Source organism: Podarcis erhardii (genome assembly GCF_964252035.2).
Source record: "Podarcis erhardii genome assembly, chromosome: 7".
In the NCBI taxonomy this organism is placed as follows: Eukaryota; Metazoa; Chordata; class Lepidosauria; order Squamata; family Lacertidae; genus Podarcis; species Podarcis erhardii.
Window position 1 is genome coordinate 23,658,484 of NC_138511.1, and position 25,620 is coordinate 23,684,103.

The 25,620-nt window shown below is 46.7% G+C and overlaps 1 protein-coding gene across 1 annotated transcript; it reads left to right on the plus strand.

Annotated features, from left to right (window-relative positions):
- The first annotated feature begins 1,615 nt into the window (after positions 1 to 1,615).
- Positions 1,616 to 25,427, plus strand: LOC309346852 (putative glutamate receptor). Its single transcript, XM_081871120.1, has 11 exons — positions 1,616 to 1,686; positions 4,156 to 4,263; positions 9,440 to 9,471; positions 10,357 to 10,419; positions 11,424 to 11,603; positions 13,284 to 13,510; positions 15,234 to 15,325; positions 15,502 to 15,719; positions 17,988 to 18,213; positions 21,966 to 22,213; positions 23,997 to 25,427. The coding sequence occupies exons 2-11, from the start codon at positions 4,191 to 4,193 to the stop codon at positions 24,090 to 24,092; spliced, it is 1,455 nt and encodes a 484-aa protein (XP_081727246.1). The 5' UTR covers positions 1,616 to 1,686; positions 4,156 to 4,190; the 3' UTR covers positions 24,093 to 25,427.
- Positions 25,428 to 25,620: the final 193 nt, after the last annotated feature.

Genomic DNA, 25,620 nt, shown 5'->3' on the forward strand with positions numbered 1-25,620 from the left:
CTGATCGAAATATAAGCTTTGATAAAAATGCAGGCTATGATTAGATGCCTCAAAAAGAAAAATCGTTGAACTGCTTGGAAATAGTGTGGGTATAAGTCAAAATTGAGGATATCCTTATTTGGGTGGGGGGAATTCTTTGTATTACAATAAGCCCAAAAGCCAAAGCATTGAACAGCTGGTCTTGCTGTATAAAATGAAATGTCTTTTAAGACAGCCAGTCTAAAGATGAAAGTCCTATCCTCACGAACATTTCCAGTACAAAAGTATTGCCTTCATCAGGCATAAGCAAACTCGGCCCTCCAGATGTTTTGGGACTACAACTCCCATCATCCCTAGCTAACAGGACCAGTGGTCAGGGATGATGGGAGTTGTAGTCCCAAAACATCTGGAGGGCCGAGTTTGCCTATGCCTGGCCTTCATTGTTTAAAACACCTTTTCTTTATTGTTCTCCATTTTTGGTGCAAAGTTTAGTTTGGTTTAAAAGCAGGACCAAGTTGTGCTGCAGGCTAGGAGGCCTAGAGCAATCGTGACCAGTGTGGTTAACTACATACCTTTCCAAGTACATAATCACTTTGGGTCTAGTTTTCTAGTTCAACCATTGAATGCACTTGCAGAAAACAGGGATCATGACATTTGCACTCTAGAAAGCAACCTTTCACAGAATCGGGAGTTAATTGCTTCAGCAGTTGGGGTCGGAGGAATTATGATACAATTGTAAGGGGAACACGGTGTTTCAGTGCCACCCACATAGCTAATACACACCATGTACAAAAGTCTACCTCCATTAACACCTGAACACAGTGAATGAAAAATACATTTCCCTCGACAGAGCATGGTTATTTGAGACACAGAGGCCAGGCTGGTGTGGATGAACACACTCTTTGAAGCAACAGAGGTGCCTGTACTGTATATTGCACATATATCTCAGCCTTCTTTTCTGAACTAACCGTTAGGGGTTTTGGCAGCATTTTTAGGGTAATGAGGCAGTGTGTAAGCACAAGGAAGCCCCTCTTTTCCCATCACTGATTAAAGCCAAACATCAGTGTTGGGGAGGTGGGAGAATCATATGGATACAGAAGGATGCATGCCTCACTTTTTTAAAAAAATGCTCCTTGCATGTAGTAATTTAACATGCCAGTGATCAATCTACACCAAGATAATACTTCATGTTTTCGGCAACAACAGCAGGCAGTGACATCGCTTTTACCTGTTTCTTCCTTGTAAATTTAACCTTAACGAAACCTGGAATCTCGAACACTGACTCAAGAGCAGCAGGAGGAGTCGGACAGAAGCATTAACTGAAAACAAGCGGTGCAATTAAGAAACTGAACCCAGGTAAACCCCCATCCCCAGGTATAGGAATGTGTTATGATTCCCTCTTTATGGGGTGAGCAGCTGTGACTAGGGCAGGGAATCCATCTCTTTCTAAACCATGCAGTGAGGTGACCTCAACTGAGTGTGAGTGATGGGGGAATTAAACGCTGTGCAAAGTGTTCTCCCAGCTGCGAACTGAAACAGCATTCCCTCCTTTGGGACTTTTTCACTCCTCACTGGGGCTCCTCCTCCTCCGAAATGGGCAGGAGGGTCTGTGGTGTGGCTGATTTATGCAATCATTCCTCAGTTCCTTCTTGCTGGGCTGCTGTTGCTGAAGAGCTGTCCGTCCCGGGCCGAAAGGAGCCGCCAACTGTAAGTGAGATGAAACAAAGTCAGCTTGCCTTTTCTATTCCCCCCTTCATTTTTCTTTCCTGCCTGGACACTTTTTTTTTTTTTTTTTGCCTTTTGCAAACAATCAGCACCAGATGCTGTGGACTTAGCAATAACATAATCTCTTCTGCCTGGCAACACCCCCCCCCCCCGGTTTCTATTCCATGCAATCTCTTTTCTCTTGGTAGGGGGCTAGAGTTTTTTCTTCACTCTTTCACGTTCCAGCTAATTTTCCATTTTAAAAATGTCCATCTTCAATGCAAACTTGGGAGGGAGTTTGGATGTGCCTCAATGCTCACTCAGGAAACTTTCAGTTAGAGGCTGTGACAATATTCGGGTAGGATTCGATCACATGCTAGTAAATGCAGGTTGCACAATTCTCAGTGTGCAACCTACCTGCTATGCTCAAAAAAGACAGAGAGGACTTTGGGTAAAAAAAGAGGGGTGAAAAATTGCAAGGTAGCCTCCCTGGAAGCAGCTCAGAATGGGTGCCTCCTATATAGCCAGCAGTGTCTAATCTTGCCACAAGCAGATCAGGATGAAGGGGGGAGTGGAGTTGTCTTGAAGTGCCTTCATTGCACAGGTTGTCCTATAAGTGCTTTAATCTACATTGGGTTGGCGGATGTGTGACAGAACTGTGGAAGCCTGATTAATTTGGCCTCCAGGTTATCAGTTGAGGGTAGCAAAGTGGCCGTCCAGTGTGACCCAATGCAAAATGTCAAGGTGAAATCTGCAAAAGAGGGGTTGAGTTCGGTTTAAAGCTCATGGAATCTCTTGCAGAGCCTGGATCCTCCCCATTTTCCAGGGTGTCCCAGGGAACGATCATTTTTCTGGACTTTACGCATGTGCCGATTGCCTCAATCTTATTATTAAAAGCTCTGTGAGATCTCACATGTAGAATATCATTTTTCCTCCACCTGTACACAGTAGGGCTGGAGGGGCAAATTTGATCGAACTTGCATTTTAAGGTGACCCTCCCTAATGGAAAATGAAATGCAAAAGTGAAACAGATACTTTTCTTTAAAAATAAAATAAAATAAAATTTCCCCAGATTCTGCGATATAGTTTTCCAGCCATGTAACATGTACACAAATGCAAGTTACTGAGTAAAGTTTTGCATAAAAACACATCTATTTGTGATGGTAGCGTACAAAAAATGCACTGTACTGGAGAAAATTGCTTTGCAAAAATCTGTGTCTTAGGCAAACTGCATACAAAAATGTGTGCATCAGAAGAAATTCACACTAAAATGCTTTTGAATCTTCAAGAGGACTTTTTTTATATGTATTTAAAAAATAGCAAACTGCTGTGTACATGTGCAGAACTAACCTTAAGATTGGAAAATGAGAAACAAAGGGCTGCGTTCAACTAAATTCCAGAGTAGACCCATTGAAATTAACAGATCCATGTTATAATAACATGGCCCATCTAGACCAGTTTCCTGTTTTCACAGTGGCCAGCTGGGTGTCTGTGAGAATCCTGCAAATGGGAACTGAGCACAAGAACTCCCTCCTTGCAGTTTCCAGAAACTGGTAATTCAAAATCACTTTGCCTCTGACACTTCAGTGGGTCAACTCTAAGTTGGACTAGCATGGGACACAACCCTGGGAAATACAGTGGTACCTTGGTTTACGAACTTAATCCATTCCGGAATTCCGTTCTTAAATCGAAACCGTTCTTAAACCGAGGCGCGCTTTCCCTAATCAGGCCTCCTGCTGCCGGGGCCGGCCCTTCCACCATTCGGCTTCCGTTCTTAGACCAATGTAAAGTTTGCAACCCAGGACTCTACTTCTGGTTTTGCGAAGTTTGCAAACTGAATAGTTTGTAAACTGGGCTGTTCTTAAACCAATGTACCACTGTAGAGAAATTGACAGGTTCGGCCATCCGTACCTTTGCCTCTTTCTCTAACTCTCCTGCTTCCCTGAGTCTCAGTCTCTCTCTCTCTCTCTCTCTCTCTCTCTCTCTCTCTCTCTCTCTCCATGTACACAAGTGCAAATCATTTGAAATGCATGCCCTCCTTTGGAAGAGGACTGATGTGTAACTCCCAAAAGTAATCTTCTTCCAGCAGATCCCCTCGTGCCACTGTGACATTTACCAAGAGGGACTCACATAATTCTGGGGGTGCAGGAGAATCTTGTAGTACAGTGCTGCTGGGACTTTATCGCTTTGGAGATCTTTTCAGACTCACGACTGAATACCTTCCCTGAATATTAACAAAACATAGAGACGCAAAACTTTCCCGCATTTGGAAACGAGTGAGTGAGAGAGAGAATGCTAAGGCCAGAACCATCTTCCTTGGTGCTTGATTTCCATGGGGATTATTTTTTGGGGAGAGGCATCCTAGATTTAATTCCCTTCCGCCCCAATGCTTATCTTTCCCTGCACCAACAGATATGCCCTAGACCTGTGCAATAAATTGCAACAGCCTGATTTGCATTTTGCTGCCAACAGAGGCTCCCCTGATCAGTAGCGGTGAAGTTGAGCTGATGGACAAAACCTTCCGAGTCGCCTTTGGCGTGTGCACCACTCTGCTTTTGCTGGGAAAACCGAACTGGATAGGTGAGAAAAGAAAACTCGTCTTGAATTCTGTGACCCAGTTTACAAAAGCTCTTCCTTTGCAATGCTGAAGGCCTCAGGTTCACTCGGAAGTGTGTGTGTTGCACGCTAAGGCCAGAAGCTGAAATGGAGGTGCAGGAGAGGAAGGGGCCAGGCATGATGGATAATAGAATTGTAGCGTTGGAAGGGATCCTAAGGGTCATCTAGTCCAAGCCGGGACGGGACGGGTCAGGACAATATGGGATTGGGGGGGCAACTCCCATCTCTTGCGGGGGCGCAATTTGTGCCAGCACCGTCCATTAATAGTTTGGGTGTAATCTTTGACACCTCCCTTTCCATGGAGGCGCAGATTGCAGCTATAACAAAGGTGGCATTTTTTCATCTCTGCCATCTAAGCAGTTGGCTCCTTACCTCTCTCGCCCTGACCTAGCCACTGTGATCCACGCGACGGTCACCTCCAGACTGGATTATTGTAACTCATTCTACATGGGGCTGCCCTTGAGACTAACCCAGAAACTCCAGCGGGTGCAGAATGCTGCGGCGAGACTCCTTACAGGGTCCTCGCAGCGGGATCACATTCACCCAGTGCTATACCAGCTGCACTAGCTCCTGGTGGAGTACAGGATCAGGTTTAAGGTGCTGGTTTTAGCCTTTAAAGCCCTATATGGCCGAGGACCCTTGTACCTACAGGACCGCCTCTCCTGATATGTCCCACAGAGGAACTTACGGTCTTCAAACAAAAACATCTTGAAGGTCCCAGGCCACAGAGAGGTTAGGCTGGCCTCAACCAGAGCCAGGGCCTTTTCGGCTGTGGCTCTAATCTGGTGGAAGACTCTGTCACAAGAGACTAGGGCCCTGTGGGACTTGACATCTTTCTGCAGGGCCTGCAAGACAGAGCTGTTCAACTAGGCCTTTGGCCAGGGCACAGCCTGACCCCCTCCTTTGGCAATCTTCATAGAACTCTAGCCCAATGGTTGCCATTAATCTGATTTGAACTGATTTTATAATGAAATGATTTTAGAATGTTGTATCATTTTACTGTTGTTAGCTGCTCTGAGCCTGGCTTCAGCTGGGGAGGGCGGGATATAAATAAATTATTATTATTATTATTATTATTATTATTATTATTATTATTAAGCCCCAGTAATGCGGCAATTCTCCCCCTCCAACCTAGCAGTTCGAAAGCACGTCAAAGTGCAAGTAGATAAATAGGTACCACTCCGGCGGGAAGGTAAACGGCGTTTCCATGTGCTGCTCTGGTTTGCCAGAAGCGGCTTAGTCATGCTGGCCACATGACCCGGAAGCTGTACGCCGGCTCCCTCGGCCAGTAAAGCGAGATGCACGCTGCAACCCCAGAGTAGGTCACGACTGGACCTAATGGTCAGGGGTCCCTTTACCTTTAATGCGGCAATTGCAGCTAAAGAATCCCAGACAAATGGTCATCCAAAAACGCCCAATGAAGGAGAGCCCGCCACCTTCCAATGCACTCTAAACATATGGAACTCCCTGCCACAAGATGCATCAACAGATCCTAGTCTGACTCAGCATCCTACGTCTTAAAAGATGGGCTGTAAGTCAGTGGTTAGCACATCTGCTTTGCATGCAGAAGGTCCTAGATTCAACCTGCCAGGCAGGGCTGAGAGAGAGACAAAGTCCCATCTGAAATTTTGGAGAGAGCTGCTGCCCGTCAATGTAGACAACACTGAACTAGATAGACTAAAGGTCTGACTCGCTATAAGGCAGCTTTCTATGTTTCTGAGCTCCTGAAGCCTCTATATCTGACCTTGTAAGCAGAATGTTGGACCATATGGTTTGATTCAGGAAGGGGTTCCTTAAAACTTCCAGCTGTCTTTGGGAAATCCTCAGCACACCTGAGGCCATGCCATTTCAGAGGGCAGGTGGAGGGCCGCATACTCGTCCCTGTGGCACAAAGGAAGGAAGAAAATGTACCTCCCTGCATGCAGAATATTAGCACCTCAGGGTGAAGGGTGCGTTAGAAACCTTCCACAATCAGGGAAGCTTTAAAATGTGGATCATTCAGATCCTATTCACCATAAAGGTAAAAGATAAAGGACTCCCGGATGGTTAAGGTACTCCTGACCATTAGGTTCACTCATGACCAACTCTGCGGTTGTGGAGCTCATCTTGCTTTACTGGCCGAGGGAGCTGGAGTACATGAGGCCATCATGACTAAGCTGCTGGCCTCATGGAAAGCAGCGCATGGAAACGCCGTTTACCTTCCCGCCAGAGCGGTCCCTATTTATCTATTTGCACTTTGATATGCTTTCAAACTGCTAGGTGGGTAGGAGCTGGGACCGAACAACAGGAGCTCACCCCATCGAGGGGATTCGAACCACCAACCTTCCAATAAGCAAGCCTAAGAGGCTCAGTGGTTTAGACCACAGTGCCACCTGCTCCTATGCATGACCAACATGAATAATAACAAAAATATGCTGTGCTTTAAAGTCCCAGCAATTACCTTGAAGACTGACTCAGATATTCTGTTTGCAAATTCACATATAAAGTGTTGTTTATCTTGCCGAAAGCAAAGTTTTTTTTCTTGGGGGTGGGGTGGGGAGTGAAAATCTGATTTCAATAACTGTTTTGAGCAGATCGGCTTAACAAAATTATCTTTATTAACTTCCCCGCCACCCCCAAGAGAGAAGGTTTTGATTTATTGAGGCAGGTTTTGCGAAGCTCATTTCCACGCAGCTGCAGTGAAAATGGTGCAAAGTGTTTTACTTTGATCTAGTTGTTCTGCGGGAAATTTTCATAATTGGCAGCTCCACAGATCTCTGGGAAGTTTGAACTTTGAAGAATTTACAACGCTGCCATTCTAGGGGTAAAAGTCCAGCTTAGTTTGCTATTCTCCCAGAATTAGAAGGCTGCTCTGTTGTTTTTCTCTGTGTGCCAAAATACGTTTTTGACGCTTGGCTCGAGAGTTTACTTCCCAGAGGAGCTCCTCTTGCTGTTTGATGGATGGCATTTGCCAAAAACATTTGAACAGAGGTGGGAGATCTGCCAGGAAGGGGCTAGGGAGACTGGGAGATGGGGAGAGGGCCATAGCTCATTGTTATGGCACCTGCTTTGCCTTCGCATGGTCCTGGGTTCAATTCCCAGCATCTCCAGGTAGGGCTGCGAGAGAGACCTCTGCCTGAAATGCTGGAGAGCTGCTGCCAGTCAGTGTAGACAGTGCTGAGCTATGTGGACAAATGGTGTGATTCAGTACAAGTCTGCTTCCTATGTTCCTGCTCCTTGGACCAGGCTCGTTGCAGTATATTGGCCTGGGCACTTTCTCCTCCTGCATCTTCTTTAATAAGTTGTAACCGTACCGATGGATAAACGAACCTCCCTGAGATTCCGTAGGCAATAACTAGCCCAGTGGTGGAACGCACATTGTGCATGCAAAAGGACCCGGGTTCAAATCTTGAATCTCCCATTCCCAAACCCTGGAAAAACGCTACCAGCCATGTAGATTGATGGGTCTACTATGGTATGACCTGGAATAATATGGAAGATTCGTATTTGGCACCCGGCCAAGGGAGGTAGCTCTCAACTGGGAAGGAACACAGGGTGACCATTTAGGCGTTGCCAAAAATCAGAAGAAAGGAGAATGCAGATTTGCATAGCATTTGCATATGTTCACCGCTTATGTATAGTTGGCAAATTTAGAAGCAGACTATAATTTAAATACATCTCACCCTGGTGGGTTAGGCTGGGAGCAAGTTACCCTATGCACCAGCTGAGTCTTGCTGTTGATGGGCCTTGTGATCTCTCCTTAGAGTTACGTATTTACCTTAAATCAGCCTTGATCCCTCAAATGCATAAGGACACAGGAAGCTTATAATGAGGAAGTCGCCTGAAACAGTCTTATACCATTGGTCCATCTACCTCAGCATCATCCACACTAACTGGCTCTCTGCGGTTTCAGACCAACATATCTCTCAGTCCGATCTGGAGATGCCAGGGTTTGAACTTGTCACACAACACAGATGTTCTGCAGCCCTTCCCTTTTCCAGGACAGTCCTCGGCAAAACAGGGCACATGGGAGGGGGCCAACCCTGAATTAATCACACCTTCGTTCCCTGCTCGTGCAAAGCTCCCTGATAGGCTACGATCTCTCAGACACAGTTCCCTAATTGGCCAGGACATATGACACACAGGATGGCCTACGGCACAGTCTCATATTTTCATATCAGCCCGCCGCCCCCCGCCAGAAAGCCACACGGCATTATGCTCTGCGGCTTCTCCTGCTTTGTGAGGTTTCCGCTCACACATGCCACCTTGCGCCTCCTTTCTCCACGGTGCTTGTTCTGGGATCCCAGCAGAAAAGATCAGCGTTTGGATTTGGGCGCTGTACAAATGTCCCTGTCACGAACTTTGGCCATGGCTGCCATGCGATTATTTATGGCTTCTTTCAGGACGTTGCCTTTTTCTTTAAAAAACAACAACAACTAAATAATAAAAAGCTTGGAGGCATTCTTCTTCTTCTTCTTTACAATGGTGCTTTGAGCGCCCCCCCTTCCCACAGTGGGGGGTACTGAAGGCTTCAATGAGGCCACTTGTTCCCGTCCAAGGCCCCTGCGCAGGTCTCCAAAAAGGAGCCCGAAGGAACTCCTGCTGGCTCAAACGAGCGGGCGCTGAATGGGAACAAGGGGGTTCCTTTGAGCCTTTCTGTAGCTCCATGGAGAGCTGTCGTGGTGTGAGTAAAAGCCCCTTTTGAGGAGGCGTAATTTAGAGTTCAGTCCAAGACGGAGGAGGCAAAATTGATGAACCTTTTCTATAAACACTTTAAAAAGAGAGAGAGAGAGAGGGAGATTTGGTCCCCAGGATTCTGGAATGTCCTCAGCTCTCTGCCAGGCAAGCTGGTATTTTGATTTCCTCAGGCCAGAGTTGGGGGAAGCTTTTCCAGCTCAGGGGCTGCCCTGCCCTGTGGACGGCCTTCTGGAGGCCACATGCCAGTGGCACGCAGGTGGGAAAATGTGTGGGGCAGCAAATGCAACATTCACCTTGGTGCCATGGGGAAGTTTTTATGCACACTTTCTGTCCTCCGTCCAGGCAAGCGAGGGGCATTATCAGAGTTCAGTGACCTTCCGCTTGCAGGATGGTGGACCTCCAGTGATGGTTGCAAGAATGCGATAAGTTCACTGTTCCTTTGTTGTTTTGTTTTAATTCACAGGCGCTGCGGAGGATGGGGATTCCATCAGCAGGGTACGTGTGGATTGTCTGGGGCAGGAATGGATTTGAACACCAGTGTTAGATGCTTAGCCAGGTTATGGGGCAGGAGGGATGGTCCCATGTATTAACAGAAAGAGATGCAAGTCTTGTCCAAGTCTAATGCTGGTGCTCATAGCCTTGTGCATGTTTGATGTGAGAAGAACCAATTGACCTTTCTGATCTTGGAGTTTCGAACAGTGCTGTGTGCATGCATGTGTGTGTGCAGCACTGTTCCAATGGCCTATTCCTATTAAAATCCTCATATTTAAGGGACCGCGTCTCCTGGTATGCCCCGCAGAGGACCTTATGGTCCATGAATAACCATAGTTAAGAGGTCCCGGGCTCTAAGGAAGTCAGGCTCTCCTCCACCAGGGCCAGGGCCTTTTCAGTGATGGCTCTGACCTGGTGGAATGCTCTGTCCCATGAGACTAGGGCCCTTCAGGATTTAACCTCCTTCCGTCGGGCCTGTAAGGCAGAGCTATTCTGCCTGTCCTTTAATTTGAATTCAGCCTGATCTTTTATTTCCCTTCTCTTCCTTCCCCCTCCCCTTTAATGAAGATTACACGCTCTGAGACCCCACAGCTAATTCTCCCCTGGCCTCCTCGCTGGCCCAAGTAGGACTAATTCAGCCAGCTAGCCCTGGTGATTATCTAATGCTTATTAGATGGATTTCCTCTAAATTGATTTCTGAATTTTGAATTTTATTGTTATTCATGTTTTTATACTGTATTTTATACTGCTTTTACCATTAAGTGTTTAAAATTTGTTGTTAGCCGCCCTGAGCCCAGTTTTTGAACCGGGAAGTGTGGGGTATAAATAAAAATTATTTTATTATTATTATTAGTAGTAGTAGTAGTAAACAAATGATTTCATTTGCAGGACTCCGCCTCTGCTGGGGAAGGCGGGAAGGACTACCCAATGTTCTATGTCACAACCATCCTGGTAAGGCGGCTTGGCAACTTTTGCAAAAGATGGGACTCCACAGTGTTGTGGTGTTATAAAGCATATCAAAAGTTTTTTTTCTTCTCTTTACTAATGTAGCTGAGTTCGATTGCCCCCAAATACCCATTGCTGGAAATTCCAGGTTGGCAGAGTGCTGTTGCACACGATAACTTTATTGTCATTGTCCCATGCAGAACAATGAAATTGAAAAACTACATAAAACTACATAAAAACTACATATAAACTACATAAAACTACCACAAAACTACATAAAACTACATAAAAACTACATAAAACATTCAAAAACCCCTAAAAACTCTAAAACCCCATTTTAAAATACACTGTACTATAGAGACCCCTCATGCTGCATTTAGAACCAGAATTGCATTTGCATAGAAACGGTTTCTCAGGCGGATAGTCCTGGCCTTTATAACCCTATACCTTCTTCCAGAAGGCAGAAACTGAAAGAGATCATTTCCAGGGTGCGTACTATCCTGTGCTATCTCTGCCGCTTTCTTATGGCACCTGGCAGCATAGATTTGATCTAAGGTGGGAAGAGTGCACCCAATTATTCTCACTGCAGTCTTTACAACCCTGGATAGCATTGTTTTTTCCCTGGCCATGCAGCTCCCAAACCACACACACAGACCATAAGTTAGTGTGCTCTCCACAGTGCAATGGTAAAATGCCATCAACAGGTCCTTTGAGAGATTGTTTTTCCGGAGGATTCTCACATGTCTGGTTTTTGGGCTTCCTGCAGGCATCTGGTTGGCCATTGTAAGAACAAGGTGCTGGACTAAGTTGGGCCATTGGCTTGATCCAGCAAGCTTGTCTTATAGCTGATGAAAACATGGCAGCACCTCGCAGACAGCTGAGGTTAGGTTGACCCATGAAGCTCTGCCTGTGGTCTTTGGTGGTTCTTTCTTTCACATGTTGGGGCCCTGGTCAACGCAACCATGTGCGGACATGCCTTGTTAGCTAGGTTCCCCTTGCCTCATCCATAGGAAAAGCCTTATGTGATGGCCAAAGGCGCAGAGCTCGAGGGCTACTGTATCGACCTGCTGGAGAAGCTCTCCAAAATGCTTCACTTCAAATACAAGGTGGGCATCGTCAAGGACGGGAGGTATGGAGCACTGAGTGCCGGAGGAAACTGGTCCGGGATGATCGGAGAGATTGTGAGGAAGGTAAGCTTTCTGCTGAGCGTGTGTGTTGTGCATCTTTCCTGTTGAAAAAGACTACTGCCACTTTGCAGCACTCGTGGAAATTGATAAAAGGAAAACCTCATCAGAAGAACATGTTCTAGCCCAGACATCTTGGGTTTGATCAGTCTTAACTGGAGTCCAATATGGCAGCAGCATATTCCCAGCACCTGGGATGGCCTCACCACCTGCCCATGGGTCCTGACCCATTGGTTGAAGAACTATGGCCTATACTGGTGGGCAGCGTTTCTCCAGAAACGGGTCGTTTTTGACAAGGCTGTTGTTTACTTCTGCCAGCCATTCGTTTTGCATTAGAATCTCTGACCTCTAGCGCCACAGTTGCAGATTTGGACTTGAACATGTGTGTCTTCTACATGTATAACTCTTGGGGAGCCATGCAATCTTGCAACTGGCTCTGTCCCCCTGCCAATCTGCTGTCTCTCTTATTAGAAAATATTTACTAAAAGAAACAGATTTGTAGTTTTGCCACAGACGCAGACTATGCTTACATAACTGCCGCAATGCTAAGAACATTCCACGAGTGGATATTTTCTTGAAGTTTGTCATTCCAGTATGTAACGAACAGAGACCGTATTCCCATAAAGCTATTTGGATGGCAATTCTGCATTTCTGTTACGATAAACTAGAATTTGTTAATCCGGTCTTAATATTGTTGGGGTATTACTTGATTCCCCCTCCCCACAATTTCTTTGCAATGCAGACTTTTGCTGCTATTAACAGATTTGTTAAAAGTTCTAGATCTTCTTCTGGGAATATACAGGCTGGCTCTAATACACTCGTTTGGTTAGTGCAAGGATTTCCATTTGCATAACTTACTCTCCCTCTCCTCTCCCTGTGTGTTCCCTGCACCCTCCCCAAATCTGCTCTGGAGGTTTGGGGGGGGGGGAGGACCCTGAACAAATTTAGGAGAGGAGGGAAAGGCATGGAGAGGGTGTTGGCTATTTGCAGATTAGTTGCGCTGCAGAAGGCGTGCTGGGGAGACCACACGTTACAAGGAACGCAAAAATAACTTTAGCTAGCTTTTAATAACAAAAACCCCTTTTACATTAATTATAATATATCAATAAGCATGACCCATCCCCGACCCATCCCCCGACCCATCCCCCAAGGTACTGAGAGAGCTAGGTGCTGCTCTTTATATACTATATCCAACAGCTTAATTACCACACCTTAACAGCACCTGCTATACTGCTTCACAGCTGTAAAACTAGGTCACGTTATTTGCTCTGGCCCTTCAAGACATACACATCTTGTGGAACAATAATGAACCTTCAAATTTAAAGAGACCATTCAACAGAGGGGAGGCTCTGTTGTGCAGGCAAAATACTTTGCACTGATGGAAGGAATGCATCGAATGCCATTCTATTATTATTTTTTAAGTATCCCAAATATTTAGGATCGAATGACACATGCATGGGTGGATCCTGGATTTCTGAAGTAGATCCCCCCCCAACCCTGAGGGCTGAAAATCGCAATCTGTTGGATCCCCGTTCTCAGTGTCATGATTCTACTTTGGGAAACTGTGAAATGCACGGCTATCGACTGGGAACGAAGATGGGGAACAGAGATCTGTGCATGTGTGTGGAATCTAATGGCATTGTATGAGAAACAGTCCTCTGCCACCTCTATCTACCCTTTCGGTAGGAAGCTGACCTGGCGGTTGCTCCGTTGACCATCACATCGGTGAGAGAGGATGTCGTTGACTTCACCCAACCTTTCCTGTACACAGGAATCGGGATCTTGCTTGAGAAGGATACGTCCCTTGAGGAGGCTTCCCTCTTCCATTTCTTGACCCCCTTCAGCAAGGAGACCTGGTGTGGCATCCTGGTGGCTTACCTGTTCTCTAGCCTTTGCTTGTTCCTTGCTGCCAGGTGAAATCTCTCTTCTCTCTTCCAGATGATAGAAAGGAAGAAGCAGGTGCCCCCCCTTTTTTAAAAAAAATGGTATAGTTGTGCTTGTAAGTTGCTTTGAGACATTTTTATGAGTAAAGTGACTTATTATTAAGCACAGTACACATATGTAAAGACATGATAGCCAGACATATGGGCAGAGACACAAAATATTACCAGTTTTTTTATCACACATCTTCAGCTGAGAGGAATGTGGCAAAATTCTCTTCTCAGCTTGATAGAAGCAGGTGACCTCCCCAACCCTACAGCCTTGATAATTTACTTCATGTGCCTGTAAACACATCACAAAGACCAGACACATCAGTGGATTCATAAAATAATATTATTAGTGATTTATTTTTTTACCACACTCCTTCATCTGAGGAATGTGTGGTAAAATTCTCCTCTCAGGTTGACAGAAGAGGCATATAACTTAAATAAAAGTAACAACTGCTGGGATGTTTTACCACAGTATGTGTATTAAAGCACACCATAGCGCAAACATATTGGCAGATTTTTACCACACATCTCCACCTGGTTATGTATTTTTCTAACCAGTTTTGGGATATACTGTCTATATCCCAAAAGATGAGCCAGAAATGACTTCACAGCTTTGTTTTATTTATTGCTTGGTCCACCTTTCGGTATTCTAGTGAAGAGTTGAATGTTTCATGTTTCATTAAATACAGACGCAGAAGGTCATACATTTTATTGGGGTGGGTAAGTTTTTCCCTTCTCTAGTAACAACTGCCCTCCCCAAGGGTGAATTTCCACCTGCAGTCGCCCACAGAGAGAGCAATTTTCAATGGAAAAAATGGCTGGCATAGAGGAAGATGGCCCAGTCAGGCTCATGGGGTCCTGCTCCACCAACTGCAGCCTGCCCCTCACCAGCTGACCCTTCTTACTCACAGCCAGTCCAAAGAGGCTTCCTGGCTTCCTCCTTAGTCTCAATTTTGCCTAGCAGGGAGGAGTAGGATGGAGGCAAAAGATATAGGAAATAAATCAAGCCTGCTGGATCATTCCACCCAGCTCTTATAAAGCCATCCCAATTGGTGACTGTGGGGTGAGTTCCATAGTTTAGTTCCTTTGGCTGCGGCTGTACCTATCCTTGATTCTGACTCCACCCACTGCTGGGCCTTCTGCCCTATCACATCCAGTGGGTGCCAGTCACTGCTGGGCTCAAGTGGAGTTGGGGAGTGAAGCTCCTCCCTTTTCTTGCTCCTGAATGCTGCACAAACCCGTAGTCTAGGAACAGCCACTTTTCATCTGAAAAGAAAAGGAACCACCTGTTCTCTTTTGCAAGTTGCACACAGCTTGTGTGCTCCTGTATTTAATAATAATAATAATAATAATAATAATAATAATAATAATAATAATAATATATTATTTATACCCCACCCATCTGGCAGAGTTTCCCCAGCCACTCTGGGCAGCTCCCAATCGAGTGTTAAAAACAATACAGCATTAAATATTAAAAAACTTCCCTAAACAGGGCTGCCTTCAGATGTCTTTTAAAGATAAGATAGCTGCTTATTTCCTTGAAATCTGGTGGTAGGGTGTTCCACAGGGCAGGCGCCACTACGGAGAAGGCCCTCTGTCTGGTTCCCTGTAACCTCACTTCTTGCAATGAGGGAACCGCCAGAAGGCCATGTGTCCACCAGGGGCAGGTGAATGACTGCCTTACCTTTCTGCCTCCCCACTCCAGAATGAGCCCTTGCGAATGGGATGGAAATGAAGAGACCAGCTTCACGCTCATGAACAGCCTGTGGTTTGGAGTGGGGGCGTTCACCTTGCAAGGTAGGCCATATCAAGAGAGGCACTGGGAGATTCTCCAAAGTCCCATAGTTCCAACTGTGCATGAAGAAGTCCTTTCTTTTGGCTGTCCCAAATCTTCCAGCATTCACTTCCATTGGACTTTTAAGCACTTCTGATGTGCTTTCCGATGCTCCCATGCTCTTGCTTCCTCTCTGCAGGTACCGTGCCCCAACCCAAGTCTCTCTCCGTACGGATAATTTCTGCCATCTGGTGGCTGTTCAGCATTGTGCTACTGACCGCGTACATTGCTGGCTTCAGCTTTGTTTTGGAGTCGGGCTCTGAGCAGGTCTCCATCCAGACCTTTGAAGACCTGGTGAAGCAGGGCCATCTGGAGTTTGGGACCATGGAAAGCTCTTCGACACTCCAGTATTTCAAGGTGGGCTTGGCTATGTTTGGCTGCCTGGGATTTCAACCCTGGGGTAAGACAGCAAAAAACCAGTTGTATGGAGACCTTGGCAGACTCTATACCAAATGCGGTTGGTACAGAACAGGCATAGGCGACCTCAGCCCTCCAGATGTTTCAGGACTACAACTCCCATCACCCCGAGCTAACAGGTCAGGGATGATAGGAATGGTAGTTCCAAAACATCTGGAGGGCCGAGGTTGCCTATGCCTGGTATAGAACAAGATTTCCCAAACTTGGGTCTCCAGTTCTTTTTGGGTCTCCAGCATCATCCCTGACTACTGGTCCTGCCAGTAGTCCCCTGATGATGGGAGTTGTAGTCCAAAAACAGTTGGAGGCCCAAGTTTAGGAAACTTTGGTATAGAATACAAGTTTCTGGAAAACATGAGTGCTGAGAGTCCTCAGGTCCTCTGAGAGGACTCAGGTCCTGGTGACAGGCTTCCCAGTGGGGCAACTGGTTGGCCAAAATGAGAACTGTATGCTGGACTAGATGGGCCTTTGGCCTCATCCAGCAATGCTCTTCACAGGTTCTAAATGGGAATAAACTTGGGAATCTAGAGGGCTGCTTTTTTGCCCCCTCCATGCACACTGCTCATTTGAAGGGCTCCTTCCACCCATCTATGCATCTCCCGACACAATTTATCATGGTAACATGTTGCTGCTACTTGTTTTCTTCTTTACCTTTCGTGGCTCCTTATTTTACTCTATGGAGAGTCGTGCCCATTTATAGCACTATATAAACGGACTAAGCAAATGAAGAATGAAAGATTGAATGTCATTTTGAAGGAGGAGGGCATATGGTTGGTCTCAGCCATAGGAGCCAACTCCTAGAGGCTCAGCTCCCTCTGCCCCCCCCATAAAATATTTGAGGGGGCTGGGCCTCCCCCCCAAAAAGTTGCCATTCAAATGGTGTGCATGCACTGTGTCATGTGATTGGTTATGCAGGGTGGGCCTCACCTGCTCCTCCCCCATATATTTTATTCAAGTTGGCGCTCCTAGACTCAGCAAACCGCTTGTAGTGGACTGGCCCATCCAGGTCAATTCATCAGAATTAAAATCTCAGACATCTGGTGGGCCCTATGTCGTTGTGAGTCCCATGCATGCTCTTCATAGCACAGGGGTGCCAATTTGCACCTGCTCGCTTTCCCCTGGGAATCGTAAATAATCGTAGCTTTGAAAAGCATGTAGAGCTGAAAGGGGAAGTAGGAAATACTCTTCCAAAGTCCTCCTTTGGCTCTGTGTAGTTTTCAAGAGAAAAGCAGGTAACTTTCTGTGTCACCTCGTGATCAAGTGGGGCAGGAATTGGGGTCTGTGGGTGCCAGGGGAACACCTAAATGGTACCATTGTATGCATGGGTGTGCCTAGGCGACCCCTGACATTATTGAATACCCTGTGGCTTCTTCGAATTACAAAGGCTTGTTTGCACATGCTTGTGCGAACTGCTCAGCACGTACTTGTGTAAATGGCAGCTCTTTTTCATAGAATCATAGTGTGCTGGTCCCGTGGGTAGATTGAGAAGCGAGGTCCAAGTCCAGTCCGAGGTCGAAGGAGCAATATGGAGGCAGACCGTAAAAGCTGAGGCTGGGTGCAGGGCAGGGTTCAGGCAGGAACTGGTGACCAACAACGTTGCTTCTGTAACTTGGGGCTGGGGCTGGCTGGCTTTTATCTGCCCCGAGGCATAGGGCGGCCCCGGTCCACAGGTGACTTGCCTCTCCTGGCCTGGAGGCGAGCACTCCTCCTGTGGGAACTTCGTTCCCTCTGCCTCTCTGCTCTGAGCCTCTGCAGCTCAGGAGAGGCTGGAGGGTTACTGGACCCAGAGGCAACCTCAGCTTCCTCTGATGGGGCTGGGAGTGGAGCACCGGCAGGCAATGGGTCCTCCAATACCTCAGGAGCCAGAGCAGACTCAGCTGGTGCCTGCACCTGAGGATCCAGGACAGGTGAGGACCCTTCAGGCTCATGCCCCAGCCTCGGCTCAGCTGGTTCTGGAGGCGGGGAATCCTGTGCAGGCTGGGATCCCTCAGGTTCAGCATCCGACTCCGAATCCCAGGGCATCACACATAGAATTGTAGATTTGGGAGAGGCCCTGGGGAATGTCTGGTACAACCCCCTCCAATGCAGGAATGAATATGCAGCTATCCCATATGGGGATCAAACCTGCGACCTTGGCGTTATCACCATCATGCTCTTACCAACTGAGCTATCCAGGAAGGCCTTCCTAATGTGATCCACTTGTGGCTGCAGAACTCCAAGAACCCAATCCAGCAGCTGGTCTACGAGTCCATGAACAAGAAGAAGGACACCGCTTTCACAAAGAGCTACCAGGAGGCAGTTCAGCGCGTGCTGGATTCGAATTATGCTTTCATTGGAGAGTCCATCTCTCAAGACCTTGCTGTTGCTCAGCACTGCAACCTGATCCGCTCTCCAGAGGTCATAGGGGCAAGGGGGTTTGGCATTGCCACACCAAAAGGTAAGCCAACAAGAACCAAGAATTGGACCCGAGATGTTTCAGATCGCAACCTGATTGTCTTAAGCCAGGGCCAGGGAATCTTTTTCAGACAGAGGGCCACATACACTCCTGAGCAACCTTCCAGGGGCCTCATATTAATGGCAAGTGGTGCCGGAGGCCTTAGTGGGCAAAGCAAAATGTTCCCTTTCTAGAGTAGGCTAGTTTTACCCATACACACACATTTCTGTTCCCTTTCCAGGCAAGCAAGAGGCACAGAGTTCAAGGACACATTCCAGCCAGGCCAAAACACTCAAGAAGGGTGTGAGTCAGGGCTGTTAAAGGATATTGCTAAAAAGGAGGTATAGCTTGGGGGGGGGATCCAAGGGCCTGATAGCAAGGCTTGGAGGGCCACATTTGCCCTGTGTGCTAAGGGTTCCTCAACCATCTTCAGCAGCGATTCTGACTTTTGCTCTTGCAGTGTGTTCCATTTCTTTGGCATTTGCCTACCCAGTCTTTGGGTAGAATTTGGTGATTCTTTATTTATTGTTGTTGTTGTTGTTATTTTATTTTTTAATGCTGTGTTGGTTTGTATTAGGGCCAACTGAAAGGTAGCAAGTTGGTTTTTGGGGGCGCACCCAACTAAGTTCTCATCAGAGTTAGATCAATTTAAATTAACGGATCGTAATTAGTGATGCCCATTAACAGGGGTCAGCAACCCGTGGCTCCGGAGCCGCATGTGGCTCTTTTACACCTTTGCCGCGGCTCCGGGGCGGATACTAGCGAGGGGAGGAGGCGCATTGTGTGCCCCAACACTCCCCACTGTGGCGGGCGCTGTACTGGCTGTGACGTCGCATGGGGGCGGTGCGTGCGTTAGTCACGCACCGTCCTGACGTCACCATCCCGCCCACTGTCAGATCGCGGCTCCGGAGATATATTTGTTTTAAATGTCGCAATGGTTTTGCGGCTCCCAGTTGTTTTTTTCTTTGGAAACGGGTCCAAGTGGCTCTTTTTGTCTTAAAGGTTGCAGACCCCTGCTTAACTTCAGTAGGTCTGCTCTGAGCAGGGCTGGCATTGGCTCCAACCCCTTTGAATTCACTTGGAATCTTCTTCAATCTGGATGTGAAGCTAAAAAAGGAAAATAAAAGAGAGCGGGGAGGGCGAAATAAACTTATTTGTGATGGAAAAGCCAGTAGCTTAAGATGGAACAGAGGATGAAGTATCATGCAGACTTAGGCCCCACCTGCATTATACATGATACATGTAGAGCAGCATCATGCCACTACTGGCTTCTCCCAAAGAATCCTGGGAAATGTAGTTCATTAAGGGTGCAGGGAGTTATTAGTAGTCCCTCTCAGAGCTACAATTTGCAGAGTAGTTTAAAAGAGCAATTGCTCTTCCCAGGCAACTCTGTGAATATGGTTCTGCTTCCAACTCTCAGAACCTTTAACAAACTACATTTCCCAGGATGCTTTGGGGGGAACAATGTTTGCTTGCAGTGGTAGGATACTGTTTTAAATGTCCATTGCAGATAGGAGCCTTAAATCTGTATGCAGTTTCCACCAAAAGCTCTAAGGTGGTGTTTCCCAAACTTGTGTCTCCAGCTGTTTTTGGACCACAACTCCCATCATCCCTAGCTAGCAGGACCAGTGGTCAGGGATGATGGGAACTGTAGTCCAAAAACAGATGGAGACCCAAGTTTGGGAAACACTGTTCTAAGGGCCTATGAAGCACAGGGGCTGCTGTTTCTTTAGGCTCATAGTTCAAATGACATAGGACATCTAGTCCTTGCTGATGCAGGTAACCTACTGCTTCAGCATCCCCAATGGGTGACCTTCCAGTCCTTACTTGGAAATATGTAGCGAAGGAGTGTCTACCACAGGCTGCCCTCTAGATGTTGTTGGACTACAACCCTCTACCATTCCTGACTGTTGACCCTGCTGGCTGGACTGATGGGAACTGGAGCCCAACCAATATCTAGAGGGGACTTCCATCTTCCAAGGATTGGTGGCCACCAACCTGGATGGCTTTAAAAGAGGGTTAAGCAAATTCATGGGATTGGACTGCTAACCCTGAAGACTATGCTCTGCTTCTACTGTTGGAGGCAGCAGCCCTCTGAATGCTGGGAATCTCAAGTGGGGAAGAGTTGCTATTGCACTCAGGTCCTGTTTGCAGGCATCTCATAGGCATCTGTGAGAACAGGATGCTGGACTAGTTGGGCCACTGGCTTGATCTAGCATGGCTTTTCTTATGTTCTTATGGCAGTCTGTTCCACAGTCAAACACTTTTTGTACTGCCAGGAAGTTCTTCTTGGTGCTTAGCTAAAAACCCCTTCCATGTAACTGGAATTTGTTGGTTCAGGTCCTGCCCTCTGGAGAACTGCAATTTTGCTTTGCCCATCGATGACAAAGCCCATCAAATGCTGAAAACATCAACACCAGCACTTATTTGTATCTGCTTCAAGCTCTAATTGGAACACATGGGAATCTTAATGGAACACCAGGAGATATTCTAAGGGTGGCTGGCCTTTTTTTTTTTTTGCTGAGCTATAGTCAACCTTCTGGATGTCAAAGCAGGCTTGGCAAAAGTGATGAATTGGGTGTGGAGAGTTAGCTTGTTGCCTGCTTGACACCTTCTAATCACTTAAGTACAGAATTGGGCTTTTTTGCCATCTTTCTCTCTCCCCTTCTTGCCCCCACCCTTTGGCTTATCACCCAGCGTAAATGAATAATTGACATAAAACCCAAGGCTTGTTCTCTGTTTTGTGGCATTGGACGTGGGTCTTGCACTTCCAGTACTGCATAGAAAATGACACCGAGTTCTTCATCCTGGTTCTGCTTTCACTTTTTATAAAAGTAGTGCGGGGATAATTTGGAAAAAGTTTGGGGGCAATACCTGGGGAAACCAGCCAACTAGTAGTTGAACATTGAAGATGTTTTTTGCTGAAGCGGTAAATAAACAGAAACTTAAGGGGTAGGTGGGAAATAATGGGTTTGGGGTAATGAATGCAAACTAAACAAGTGTTGCATTTTATTATTGACTTTGCATTGCCTACTCTGTTTTGTATCATGAAAATCAAATGTGATCTGGAAGGAACATAAAGTGTGGAAGCTGAGAGTAATAGGGCTATAATGGCTGCGGGGCAATAGCTATGGGAGCGTTAGGAGATGACCTGAAGGCAAAATCCCAGACCACATTGCTCAGCCTTGTGATGGCGCTTGTGATGGCCATCACAGTTGGCATTTTCAAGCAGATGTCCACAGTACTCAGGACTAGCAGCCTGCCAAGGCATGGTCAAGGAAGCAAAGCTGCTCTACAGAGCCAGTTTTGAAGCACCTTAGAGCTAGACATCCTGTGGCAAAGCCACCTTGTGTTCAAGAATTGGGACCAAGGGTTGCATATGGCTAGACTAGAACCGTACCACAAAATCTGAGAAGTAGCAGTTATCTTTTTATGCTTGCCGAGCAAAGCGCTTGAAATTTTCTTGAAACAGTGGTTGTTGATGCTACATCTATAATCCTTGTGTGAGTGGGAGAGCAGACTGATAGGACGTATACCTTATCTAGTTTCTAGCCTGACGTTTGGGTGCACGTAGCCATCTTCTAAGCTTTGCCTGTAAAAGGCTGGGCTGGCCTAAATGGTGCCTGCAGATGTTGCTGGATTCCCATCAGGTCAGGGGTGATGGGAATTAAGAGTCAGGAGGGGGCACCAGGTGAGCTATCCCTGGGTTAAGCTAAGAAGTGATGACCCTTCTACTAATCCGTGTCCGCTCCTAGGATCCCCCTGGACTAACGAACTGTCCGTGGCCATCTTGAAGCTCGGAGAATCTGGCGATCTTGACTACCTCAAGAGCAAGTGGTGGGAGAGCAGCTGCTCCGATGAAGATCACGACAAGTGGAGCCCGCTGAAGCCTCAAGCGCTGGGAGGGATCTTCCTCTTCCTTGCCCTGGGCCTTGCCTTGGGAATGGTCATCGCTGTGGTTGAGCTATCCAAAAAAAGCCGGCACACTGCAGATCAGGAGAAGGTGAGTTGCACGCTGGATTTATTGCACGGAATATCAGTGCAATGCTTATCATCCATTAGGATGTGGCCAGGGGCTCTGTATATTTGCAGGGTTACCTGGGAGAAAGTGTTTTACTTGTGCAATGTGGGTGGCCAATAGGTTTTCCCCTTGCCTTGAAAGAAACTGAATGATTTAAAGCCCTGGGGGGCTTCCAGCATATTCTGTTGTGCGTAGGAACCATTTCTCTGCACTTTCCTCTTGCCAATGGGGAGGGCTGATAGCACCCCTCAGAGCAGGAGATGTTCCTGAACAACAACTCCCATCAAGCATGGGCAGGGATGATGGGAGTTGCAGTTCAGCAATGCCTGGAGGGCCAAAGGTTCTACACACCTGCCTCAGAGGGCTGGAATTGACCCCGGGGGTCTTCTGTAGTTTTCCTCTACTTTAAACAAGGTTTAAAGGATGCTTTTAATCTGGATCCTTTACTAATGTCTTTCCCAGTACATTTTCCAGAAATTTCATTTTAACTTCAGGAAACCCCTCAACTGGACAAGTGAGAAGTTGTGTGTGTTATCGAGCATTTGGGGGCAGGTTTTAGGGCAGGAAATCTTCAACTTTTTCAGACACAAGCTCCACCTCTAACTCCCAAATGCAACTTGTTTTTGCTTTTTAAGAACATATATTTGCATGGCAGTAGTGCTGCTGTTGTGAGCAGATCACCTGACTCAATGAGACAAGTGCTGGGAGCACTGGTAAATCTGATTTCCCCATAACTCCCTACCACTAGGAAAGCAGAATTTCCCAGTGCTCCTGGTGCTTGGTTCACATCCATAGTAGGATGCTTTGTGCCACAAGCAACATCTGGGGGAAAGACTACCTTCCAGCTCAGGAGTGACCCCTCTGATCTCCCATGGGCATTTCCCAGCCTTCCTACCTGATATTGCTTTTGACAAGATGGCAGGGACTGCACCTGGTGGCTTGCTCATGCAAAACATGTCATCTTACCCCTGAGCTAACTGCCCCTCCTCATCCCCCCACTCTACCGAATTCCCGCAGTGTTTCAGCTAAGTCACACAATGCACAAAGATGTGCATTGATCTGTTGCTCTCACACTGTTTCCCGCGAGGCTTTCAGTGCTTGCCACATACCCAGAAAAACAACATTCCATCACACGCTAAGGGTCATGTGAACTGACCTGCCGCTGCGTTTTTATTTCCAATGAAGGTGCTCATTAGGGAACATTGCGACTTTTCTTCTTCTACTTTTTTTTTTTAAAAGAAATTTCCTGCAGGACGCTCTTTTGCCAATTGGGGGGTTCCCTTGCGAAATGTTTATTACGAACCGTTTTTGTACCACCATCAATCACCTCCAACTGCTCAGCAAACCTTAATGAGAGTTTGTCAAGGAAATCAGCAGTTTCTAATTGACATGCCTCCCAGCCTCCTGTTGTCACACTGCCCTTCCCTCTAACTTTACAGATGTTCACAGTTAGCTGATCGCGATGCAGCAATATATCATAGCCCACTTTTCTTGTACTAGAAACTTAATGGCTTACCAAAAGAAAAGAAAAAGTAATGCACGTGTGGAATTTCTGATTTACATTTAAACTCTTTGAGGTGGTGCTTCATTGAAGAGAGAGTCTGTGGCTCTCCAAAGTCTCATTGGATTTCCAGGCCTAATGGTCAGAGATGATGCAAGATGGGAGACCAGCAATATCTGGAGGGGCACGTATTTCCCCATCCTTAAGGGGAAGGGAAAAAAAACACACAGCACTATCATTCTCTCTGCCTTTCCTTGTGTTTAGAAATCTTGCTGTGCCGTGTTCACCAAGGAGCTGAGCCAACGCTTCCGGCCGAGAGAAGGGACGCCGCAAGAGAGCGCAGGGAAATCGAAGCCATGAGTCGACGTAGGAAAAGCAAAAGGCCAAACCTTAATGAACTTCTTCTCCCCTTTTTTAAAAGCAACTCTACTATGCATTACTTAGTGGTGCTCGCTTGAGAGCTCTTCCTAACCATAGAGGGGGTGTCTGGCTAAAATCTAGCGTAGGTTCTCTGTAATAACACAAACACTAAACCCTCTCCCCATATGTAACATTGCAAACCGCAGGCGACTGAACCAGTTTGTTCGGGGGCTTGCTAGCGCCTGGGTCCTGGGTGTTTTAATATTTTCACTCTTCCAGAGTATATGTTACTGGTGTCTGTAAACCACAGCCTTGGCAGGATGAGCAATGCTGATAGCAGTTGTTGGAAGAACCTTAGTGAAAGCTATGCAAATAATTCATTTGGAAGTCTAAGGGGAAGCAGCAGCACCATTGGGCTTCTAGGGAGTTGTGTGGGTGGGCAGACACAGTGGCGAGTAAAGTGCAGTTCTGAGCTCCATAGCAAGCTTTTTTGAGAGCAAGTTGCTAGTCTAATGAAAGAAGGAAATGCTGTAGACTGGGGGGGAGGGTTGCATGTGTTGTTTCAGGTGTCTGCAGATCTCCTCCCTTACAAGAAACATGAATCGTGGAAGTGTGCTCAACATGCAGAACAGATGCAGGTAGAAAGTGTTTCTTGACCTTTCCTTGGCCCAGAGCATTATTTGCATTTAGTGCTGAGTATAAGCAGCCTTAAATGGCACTCCTGTAGACCTGTTCAGCTGTGTTATTGACAAGTTGCTCAGAAGGAGGTGGTGTTTTTAATCAAATGCTTAACGGAAGCCTAGGTTTTGCAGATGAAGCTAGGAAGTGCTTCCATCGCAAAAGAGCTGGCAGGTGCCCCCAGCTGTAGTTAAGGACTAGTACCAACTTTCCCAAATGCCTCAATGCAGCACAGATTTGCATGCGCTTAAGCTCACTGAGATCAGTGTCCCTGTCTGTGTTGCGTTGTGTGATCTAGAGTTCCGACAGCTTTTCCTTTCTTGTGTGTGCGTTCAAGCTTGCTCACAAACCGCAGTAGCATATGAGCATCTGGGAGACAGCAGCATTGGCCCAGGTTGTAACAGCAGAGGGCACAAAGGTCTGCCACAAGTTACATCTTTTAATATGTGCTGGGGATTTAAAACAAAAGGGCAGATTAAGTTAGGATACAAGCTACCGCTACACAGAGCTGTCTCTCTCTCTCTCTCTCTCCCTGTAGAAGTCTCTTCTAAAACCCTCTCTGCAAGCCAACCACCTTGCCTTACAAACGGAACAAAAGAATTAGCAACATTTTTATGTATCACAAAAGTCATCTAAATAAAAGCAAGTTATGACCAAGCTGCCTCCTTGTATGTATATCTACACGTCAAAGTCTGTAGTTTGCCCAGTGTGAGAGAGCGCCAGTGTCCGGCAGTGGTTAAGTGTGTTTGACTAGGACCTGGGAGACCAAATTCAAATCTGGGAGCTGCTAGGAGAAAAAAGTGGGATATAAATGCATTAAATGAGAAAGCAAATTGATTTTTTGGGGAAC

Coding starts and splice junctions, on each gene's coding strand:
- LOC309346852 (XM_081871120.1), top strand. CDS start 4,191: ATGGACAAAACCTTCCGAGTCGCCTTTGGCGTGTGCACCACTCTGCTT. Junction 11,604..13,283: donor TCGGAGAGATTGTGAGGAAG/GTAAGCTTTCTG, acceptor CCCTTTCGGTAG/GAAGCTGACCTGGCGGTTGC. Junction 15,326..15,501: donor GGGGGCGTTCACCTTGCAAG/GTAGGCCATATC, acceptor TCCTCTCTGCAG/GTACCGTGCCCCAACCCAAG.